Source organism: Lithobates pipiens, unplaced genomic scaffold (assembly GCF_037356315.1).
Source record: "Lithobates pipiens isolate NorthernLeopardFrog02 unplaced genomic scaffold, aLitPip1_a1.2 Scaffold_8, whole genome shotgun sequence".
NCBI classification, from domain to species: domain Eukaryota; kingdom Metazoa; phylum Chordata; class Amphibia; order Anura; family Ranidae; genus Lithobates; species Lithobates pipiens.
The window spans coordinates 411372270-411382145 of NW_027507903.1; the positions used below are offsets into that span (position 1 = coordinate 411372270).

Below are 9876 nucleotides of genomic sequence, written 5' to 3' on the forward strand. Positions count from 1 at the left end.
TAGATAAAAGGTATAATTTTATTTACATTTTACAAAATCAGTAACACAACTTTATTGTTACATTCATAAAAATAATCTTGCACGGTACAGCGTGGGAAAACATTCCAGAATTACCCAACTTTGTCCATGAAGGGAAAGAAAAAAGCTGCGATTTTTAACATGTTTCGCTCAATTTGAGCTTCTTCAGGAAAATTTAAGCAGCCAATAATTGACACTAAAACAACAGAGGTATGCGATAAGTAAATATTTGATTAGTTAATGCAATCAGATAAAGTAAACATATAGAAAATACAATTAAAGAATAAATTGGTCTCTTGGAAAAGGCAATGTAATTATTGGTGAATGAACACATAAATTCAATTACAATTACAAATTTAGTATATTACAGGTACATGATAGTAAGATCTCACCAAATTCGCCAGGACTCCCCGTATCGATACTATATTCATATGATGTCATTGAAAATCAATTAAATTTAAATTTGAATATAAGCCTTAGTAGCTCATGACCAGAGAGGGCGTGTCGCCATTTAGGGTCTGCAGAGAGGAACAATAGGTGGTAAGTAATTAAATAATATCTGCCAGGATAGAAATCCAAGAAAAATCCAAATTAAATAGATAAGTCAAATGAATAAAGTAAACAAGGAATCGGTATTAGTTACCTGAGAAGGTTAATTGAATCAATGCAAATACCAGAGAATCATGGTAGCATCAAGTTGTGTGTCAGGGTAATCCAAAAGTAAAGATTTTTTGGGGTTCATAAAATAGCTAAAAAGAGAGAAAGAGGGAATAGATGTACTATGTACTATGTAGATCAAAAGATCTAGCTTAAGCAATTATAAAAAAAAAAAAGTCCTGGTTGGAACTGAATAAGGCTTGTTGGCATATGAGTTAGCCTACCTCTGAGATATAGAAAGATCCTGAGTGTGGACACAGGGAGTGTGCAGATAGTCTTGTCCCGTCAATTGCCAGAAGGCAACTGATTAGGAGAGGGGATTATGAGCCTCTCCAGCTCGGCGGCGTCTGACGTCACCGCCGAGCTGCGGGCGTGAAGGGGAAGGGCTGCCCATGTTAATTCGTAACTGAATATGTTATCGCGCATGCGCGAACAGCGTCAGCACGTTGCGCATGACGTAGATCGCGTCGTGACGCCGTTGCAGCCATTAAGAGAAATCCTAGCGTCAGTGTATATATGTCAAATTAAATGACGCTGTGTGTGTTTGGCTGGCGTAGAATTAAATAGCCTGGAAATCATAAACAACTAAAATTGAGCCAGGAAATTAAAAGAGACTGGTAGTTAAAGGGCTCAGCAAACAAATTAGCATTGAGCAAAGCTTGAGCCAGGGAATTTAAGAAAAAACTAGTAGTTAGAAAACTCAGCAAACAAATTAGCATTGGGAGCCACATTCCAAACAGTAGGGGGCACAATGGCCGGAAACCTGATTGATTAACAGAACCGGCAGAACAATAGTGTCCCCGGGGCGCCCGTACAGACCCAATTTATTAGAGGGAGACACGTTAGCTCTATTTAAGTATAGATAAAAATATAAAGAAAAATATATAATTAGAAATAATATTCAAATTTTGTTCAAAGCAATAATAAATATTGCTGTGGTCACGGGAGTGCTGGCGAGCATGGAGAGATTAACAACAACATATGAAAAAAAAAAAAAAAGAGAAACAAAACCTTAAATAAATTAAAAATTAGAATAGGCAACTTTAACCCAACTTTACAATACAATTGAAATTTGTAAATCTTAGAGAAAAGGTTTGAAGCTGAAAGCCTCATTCAGGCCAGGTGTATCAGTGGCCTTGAGGTCAAAGATCCAGCGGGCCTCACGCTGCAATAGAACTTGATTGTAATTGCCCCCTCTATCTCCCGGTGCCACATGCTCTAACGCAAAAAAGTGCATTTTACTGTCATTAAAGTTGTGAAATAATCCCATGTGGCGACTAATCGGAGTCTCCATCTTCTTACCTCGCACCAGGGAAACATGGTCCCTGATGCGATGAAAGAAGGGCCGCTTAGTTTTTCCCACATAGTAGGCGCCACATTCACAGGTCATGATATATACAATTCCCACAGATAGGCAGGTAACTAAAAACGTAGGTTTATAAAGTCACTTGTTTGGCAATAAGATTGAATCCGAAGTGAGAATATGTCTACAGAAATTACATTTGTGACATGGTCTAGACCCACGTTGTGGTTCGTTAGTTTTGGGAGTTGGAGGGACATAATGACTTCTAACTAGAGTATCTTTGATCGATCGTGATTTCCTGAATGTTATCTCTGGGTAATTTTTTTAAAATTTGGAGACTTTAGGGTCACCTGTCAAGAGATACCAGTATTTGTTCAAGATACTTCATATCTGAGAGTGTTGGGCACAGTAACGAGTGATTAGTCTAACCCCTTCATTTGATTTGGGGAGTTTTTGACCATGTATAAGAGAGGATCTGGTTTGTTTTTTGGCCCTTAGGTAGGATCTTTTTAGGCATTTGTTGCTATAGCCGCGATGTCGTAGGCGTATTTGTAACTTTTTTGCCTCAAGTTCGAAATCAGCTTCACTGCTGCAATTTCTCTTGAGGCAGAGGTATTGGCCATATGGAATGCTGGCCACAAGTGGTTCAGGATGCGAACTAGAGGCATGCAGAACAGTGTTAGCTGCCAATGGTTTTCTAAAGAGGGTAGATCTGATCTCACCCTTAGGGTTCACATAAATTTGAATGTCTAGAAAGGTTAAACTAGAACGACTCTTTTCCATCGTGAATTTTAGGTTGTATGTATTAATCTTAAGCAGCTCCATAAATGTAAACAGTTCTGCCTCAATCCCAGTCCAGATGAAGAAGATGTCATCTATGTATCTCCTCCATACTGGAATGAGGCAGAAAAATTTAAACAGATCTTCACAATGAAAAATGTGACGCTCCCACCCCCCCAGGTAGAGGTTGGCATATGAAGGGGCACATTTTTTCCCCATAGCCACACCTTGTACCTGGAGGTAGTGGGAGCGTCCAAAAATGAAAATATTATTATTCAAGGTGAAAGAAAGTAATTTCAAAATGAATTGATTGTAATTGGTTTTTGCTTCACCAGCCTCGGAAAGGAAGCCCTCCACAACTCCGATCCCCAAATCGTGGGGTATGGAGTTGTAGAGGGCCTCCACATCGAGAGTGACGAGCCAGGAATTTTCAGAGATGCACATTCCATCCAACACTTTTAATAGATCTCTAGTATCTTGCAAATAAGAGGTGAGGCCTTCTACAAAAGGACGAAGAAAGTCACCTATTAGGGCACTGGCTGGTTCAGTGAGACAGCCATTGCCAGATACTATGGGGCGACCCGGAGGGTCTAATGCATGTTTGTGAATTTTGGGTATGGCGTATAGGGTAGGAGTTTTAGGGTCGGCCACGTTGAGGTATTCCCAGGTTTTTTTACTGATAAGTCCCTGGTGATAGGTCGATCCAATAAGTTTTCTGTATTGGGTGGTGGTATAATTCACATGGCTTTCAGGAATTTTCCTATACCATTCCTTATTCTGTAATATCCTATTGACCATCAATTCATACTGAGCAGTATCCATTACAACCAAATTGCCCCCTTTATCCAAAGGCTTAATGATAATACGAGTTTCATTTTGTAATGCAGCCAAGGCTGCCTTTAGTTGGGCAGTTAAGTTAGATTTTTTTGAGCTCAACCAGTCTGTTTGACAGATTTCATTGGTCACTTGCTGGGTGAAAGCCCAAATGTTAGGATTGCCTTGTAAGGCTGGAAATTTTGTTGATTTTGGCCTATATTCTTTAGGAGTGGAGATGGGTGGGAGAGGGACAGATCGGTAGGGTCCAGACACGTCTTGAGACAGTCGGCCTCCTCCAAAACTGTTTCATCGATATGGCCCTCAACCCACAATTCCATCAACTCCTCCATAGCCTTAATGTCTTTAAGACTTAGCCCCGACGGGGATGGGGGCAAATCTGATTGTTGTGGAGACTGAGTCAGTGGTCGAGACTGATCATATAGGACATGAAAGGTTAATTTTCGAGCAAAAAGGTTAAGGTCTTTAACTAGTTCAAATTTGTCAATAGTCTGAGTGGGACAGAAGGTTATCCCGAGTTGTGAAACAGAAATTTGGGCTTCCGTGAGTGAAATTGAAGACAAATTGATTATTTCAAATTGGTTTTGAATTGTTTGGGAGTGGTGCCTATCGTGTCTTTTTTGGAATCGTGTACGGGTTGTGTGAAAATCAGAGCTGTGCGAAAACTCGACTCGGCGGTGGCTGCGGCCTGACCCAGGTTCCCCTCGGGTGAGGTCGCAGGCAGCGCCAAGTCGGGTGTGCCGCTATGTGAGAAAGTGTCCGTTTGAACATGTGTTCTGGCATTGCCAGTTGATTTGGCGAGTGCAGCTCGGGTATTCATAGGTGTGCGGTTGTGATTCGAGGGGAGCTTTTGCTTACCACTCAGTTCTTTACCCGTGCCGTTAGTGCGATTGTGAGAAGCGTGTTGCCGAAAGGTGCCCGATTGGTCCATTACCTGTGAGGAAGAAATAGAGACAGAGGAATGTGAAGATGTGTCTCAATCTGAAAATTCAGATACAGCGGTTCTTAAATTGGAAGTTCTTTTAGAAGGAAAACTTTTCTTCAGCTTGGTGTGAGGTGTCCAATTATAAGCTTGGTGATTATCATAGGTCAATTTGTCCCTCATAAATTTGTTCTCTTTAGTTTTTAAGAGATCAGTGACATATTGTTCTAAATTAATTTTTAGTGCACTTTCACGCTCAGCAAAAAGTGCCTCTACAGTAATAGATTGATTTTCATCATATCGTTTTTTATTTCTGCATCCACTACACCGAATTCATTAGTGTAGTGGGTGCAGAGTAATTGCATCATAGTTGCTGAGCAGTGTTGCAAATTTGCCTCCCATTGTGTTTTGAATTCTACTTCCAACTTATGGATAGTGGGGAAGATTTGAATTCTTAAACCCCAAGGGGTTATATGGTCATCTATATATTTGGAAAAATATTGTTTATTCCAATAGAGGCGGGATTTCTTTTCAAGCATTCGTTGAAGTCTTTGGAAAAATCGATCCATAGATAGACCGCCATTTATTGAATTTTGAGACTGTTGAAATGAGTCCATCAGGCCAGCGAATGCACTACCACAATATTTTGCCATTTAAAAAAAAAAAAGAAAAAAGGGGGGTTGTTGTTGAGAGATCTATAATACAGAAGAAGATAGGTAAATCAATATAGTCATACAAAATTGTACAGAAATCTTGTTTGAAAAGTATATTGGTAAATCGACTGATTTGATCCGAATCTCTACTAAGGTGAAGGGTGGGTAACACCCAGGTTTAACAGAAATTGAGAAAAATTTGAGAGAGAGGGATCAAATCATTAAGGATACCACATCCCAGTAATTATCCAAAAATGAAGGAAAAAGGGGGGGTGCAGAAAAGGGGCTGGGGGATCACCAACCCCAGGGACTTTTGGGGTATCAAATCACAAAATTAACGATTGAAATAGATAAAAGGTATAATTTTATTTACATTTTACAAAATCAGTAACACAACTTTATTGTTACATTCATAAAAATAATCTTGCACGGTACAGCGTGGGAAAACATTCCAGAATTACCCAACTTTGTCCATGAAGGGAAAGAAAAAAGCTGTGATTTTTTAACATGTTTCGCTCAATTTGAGCTTCTTCAGGAAAATTTAAGCAGCCAATAATTGACACTAAAACAACAGAGGTATGCGATAAGTAAATATTTGATTAGTTAATGCAATCAGATAAAGTAAACATATAGAAAATACAATTAAAGAATAAATTGGTCTCTTGGAAAAGGCAATGTAATTATTGGTGAATGAGCACATAAATTCAATTACAATTACAAATTAAGTATATTACAGGTACATGATAGTAAGATCTCACCAAATTCGCCTGGACTCCCCGTATCGATACTATATTCATATGATGTCATTGAAAATCAATTAAATTTAAATTTGAATATAAGCCTTAGTAGCTCATGACCAGAGAGGGCATGTCGCCATTTAGGGTTTGCAGAGAGGAACAATAGGTGGTAAGTAATTAAATAATATCTGCCAGGATAGAAATCCAAGAAAAATCCAAATTAAATAGATAAGTCAAATGAATAAAGTAAACAAGGAATCGGTATTAGTTACCTGAGAATGTTAATTGAATCAATGCAAATACCAGAGAATCATGGTAGCATCAAGTTGTGTGTCAGGGTAATCCAAAAGTAAAGATTTTTTGGGGTTCATAAAATAGCTAAAAAGAGAGAAAGAGGGAATAGATGTACTATGCAATGCGGGATCAAAAGATCTAGCTTAAGCAATTATAAAAAAAAAAGTCCTGGTTGGAACTGAATAAGGCTTGTTGGCATATAAGTTAGCCTACCTCTGAGATATAGAAAGATCCTGAGTGTGGACACAGGGAGTGTGCAGATAGTCTTGTCCTGTCAATTGCCAGAAGGCAACTGATTAGGAGAGGGGATTATGAGCCTCTCCAGCTCGGCGGCGTCTGACGTCACCGCCGAGCTGCGGGCGTGAAGGGGAAGGGCTGCCCGTGTTAATTCGTAGCTGAATATGTTATCGCGCATGCGCGAACAGCGTCAGCACGTTGCGCATGACGTAGATCCGGTCATGACGCCGTCGCGGCCATTTTGGAAAATCCTAGCATCAGTATGTATATGTCAGATTGCATGGCAATGTGTCAGCACATTGCGCATGACATAGATCGCGTCGTGACGCCGTTGCAGCCATTAAGAGAAATCCTAGCGTCAGTGTATATATGTCAAATTAAATGACGCTGTGTGTGTTTGGCTGGCGTAGAAGTAAATAGCCTGGAAATCATAAACAACTAAAATTGAGCCAGGAAATTAAAAGAGACTGGTAGTTAAAGGGCTCAGCAAACAAATTAGCATTGAGCAAAGCTTGAGCCAGGGAATTTAAGAAAAAAATAGTAGTTAGGAAACTCAGCAAACGAATTAGCATTGGGAGCCACATTCCAAACAGTAGGGGGCACAATGGCCGGAAACCTGATTGATTAGTGAATGAGAAAATCCACCTGCCAAGTTCCTATACATTGAATGTGTACAACTGACAAGGCCTCAAATGCAGCTTGTCCACCTCTGAAGTGCAATGCGAACAGCTCTGAGTTCCAAGATGTTGATAGGAAGCCAAGATTTCTGCAGGAACCAAGATCTCTGTACTCAGGGCCGCCATCAGGGGAGTACGGGCAGTACTGAAGTAAGTGGCCCGAACGTCCCAAGGGGCCCGCTCTACCTACAATCAACTGCGGCGCCCGGCCACTATAAAGAAGCCTCCTTTCACTGCTCGCACACCCCATGTCACCGCCTTTCTAACTAGCCACTTGGCAGGTGATAGCGGGCAGCACTAGCTCGGCTCCCCTTCCTTCCCTGCTGAGGTGGAGCCGGCTGGCTGCTGCTTGGCTAGTTTACACAGTGAGCCGGGAGAAGGTCAGGGGGTTTGGTCAGCTGTTCAGCGCGGTGGCCCTAGCCCTATCTGGTGCATGCATTGAGAGCAGCGTGGAGGGTGAAGTTACAAAAGCTGTGTGTGTGCTGCTGTGCCCCATGTGCTGATAAGCTGGCATGATTGAGTTGAATTGTGGAAAATGGATGAGGATGACTCTGATTGGAAATGAGTTACATTGTTTAGAGCCTCTTCATTATGTAACTCATCCCCACCCAGAATCATCCTCATCCATTTTCCACAATTCAACTCAATCATCTGCGAGGTGTGGGAGACTCCCGCATTTCTGCGGCGGCTCCCGCACACTCGCAAGCGCCTCCCGATCTCCCGGGGATGATCGGTGCGGCGGGGAACAGCTATGAAGACAGACTCTGTCCCCGCAGACATCTTTGCAAACAGCTTCCGCTCCTTGTAATTAGGGCTCCGGCTGGCAGCCATTTTTTTTTTATTTAATGTTACCCTTAAACCGCAGTTTGGTTTGGGTTTGATTACTCTAAATTTTGACCTCAGCATCAGTCTGACTGGACAGCAGGGTGTTCTGCCTGGCCATAGGGGGCGCTGTCACTTTTGGCAGGCATGGAAACACAGTCTAGTTGGGTGCATTAAGGTTACTTTCTCCCGGAACCAGCCCAATGGGAGTGTGACTCTTGCTGTGCCTTCTGGGAGAGGGTACTTAAGGTGCGGATGCCACGTGTTTCGGGGTTCCGGTCCAGAAGCATGTTCTGACTGTATGGTCCTGGTCCTCCTCACCAGCCCCCAGGATTTCCATGGCATGGGGTGCAGATCCACTCGACTTTACATCTCTGGGCTGGCTAGCTCGAGGCAAGGGAACTGAAAGAAGGATTCCAGGGGAGGAGTCTTTGAGAGAAGGCCACATAAGGGTTGGCTTTTCAACAAGAGCCTGGAAAAGCTGAAGGACCTAAGTGAATCCAATCTTATGTGATATCGCTGGACCGGCTGCAAGATACTGGTATCACACGAGTGTTCTACAAGTTTTCAAGTTTCCCATACGTATTCTATAGCAAAGTCTGTGGCAGAGACTTATATCTAACTTGATTAACCTGTTGGGTGCTAGGCCTGGTGAGAGAAGGACTATCCAATTAGGGTGAGGATCCAGCTGTGATGGCTATTCTCTGGATTTATGCAAAGTAAGAGATTTTTTTTTCATACTGACTTTGACAATAAGAGTACCTGGACTTTTCACCTAAACCCTCTGATCCTATACTGAGAGACTGTTAATTACTTTTGCAAATAAAAATCCCTTTAAGTAGATCTGTCCTCCTGTCTCTACAGTTCTTGGGCCATCTACCTCGGGAAACCCCTAGATGCATACGAGGTCAGGAAGGTAACGGTAAGCCCATTAAAACCAGCCGCTCCTTTGGGGGTCAGTGCTATATATATATATATATATATATATATATATATATATATATATATATATATATATATATATATTAAAATCTGCCTTGAAGTAAAAAAATTAATAAGTGTATATGCTGACATCTCACTCAAGCCCCCCTTTAATCACTTGAGATCCGCGCTATAGTCAAATGACGGCTACAGCGCGGATCTCAATTTCCGGGACTACGTCTATTGACGTCGTCCCCTTTAAGAGCTCCCCGCGTGCTCCCGGGAGCGCGCATCGGGGAAAATCTGTGTTGGCCGTGTCCCCTGGACACAGCCAATCACAGATCGCTGTAAACGGCCAATCACAGTGGCCGTTTACAGCGCGATCGCCGCCTCCAATGGGTGATGATCTCAAATGTAAACAAATGAGATCATCACCCATTGCCGAATCTGTCTCCTCACACAGCGATAGCGTGTGAGGAGGGAGATAGTGTGAGTTAAAAAAAGTTGACTGTTTTGTGCCATCTGTTGCCAGATATACCCTGTCAGTGCCCAGATCTACCCTGCCAGTGCCCATCTCTACCCCACCTGTGCCCACCTGTGCACCGCCAGTGCCCCATCTGTGCACCGCCAGTGCCCGCCAGTGCCCATCTGTGCACCGCCAGTGCTCGCCAGTGACAATCGGTGCCCATCTGTACCAATCGGTGCCCATCTGTGCCGCCTCAGCAGTGCCCATCTGTGCCCATCTGCTGCCTCATCAGTGCACATCCGTGCAATAAATCTGCACATCTGTGCAATAAATCAGTGCACATCTGTGCCGACCCATCAGTGCCCATCTGCCGACTCAGCAGTGCCCATCTGTGCCAACTCAGCAGTGCCCATCTGTGCCGACTCAGCAGTGCCCATCTGCCGCCTCAGCAGTGCCCATCTGCCGCCTCAGCAGTGCCAATCTGCCGCCTCATCAGTGCACATCCGTGCAATAAATCTGCACATCTGTGCAATAAATCAGTGCACATCTGTGCCG

The 9876-nt window shown here is 42.8% G+C and overlaps 1 protein-coding gene across 7 annotated transcripts; it reads right to left on the reverse strand.

The window, feature by feature from the left end:
• On the reverse strand, positions 1-8807 carry LOC143964418 (uncharacterized). 7 transcript variants are annotated; one of them, XR_013271135.1, is made up of 6 exons: positions 6412-8759; positions 6177-6282; positions 4451-4526; positions 662-767; positions 411-536; positions 1-214 (listed from the first exon to the last, which is right to left on the reverse strand). XR_013271135.1 is itself a non-coding variant. In XM_077474135.1 (4 exons), exon 1 carries the CDS (start codon positions 3578-3580, stop codon positions 2363-2365), a length of 1218 nt encoding a protein of 405 aa, XP_077330261.1. In that variant the 5' UTR covers positions 3581-4441; the 3' UTR covers positions 1-214; positions 411-536; positions 662-767; positions 900-2362. The 7 variants fall into 7 exon arrangements, 1 of the variants encoding a protein (XP_077330261.1); XR_013271138.1 differs by lacking the exon at positions 6177-6282 and having other exon boundaries at positions 6412-8807; XR_013271136.1 differs by lacking the exon at positions 662-767 and having other exon boundaries at positions 6412-7951.
• Positions 8808-9876: the final 1069 nt, after the last annotated feature.

What these genes read in the sequence shown, in the direction of transcription:
- LOC143964418 (XM_077474135.1), bottom strand. Translation starts at nt 3,580, where the DNA reads ATGGATACTGCTCAGTATGAATTGATGGTCAATAGGATATTACAGAAT.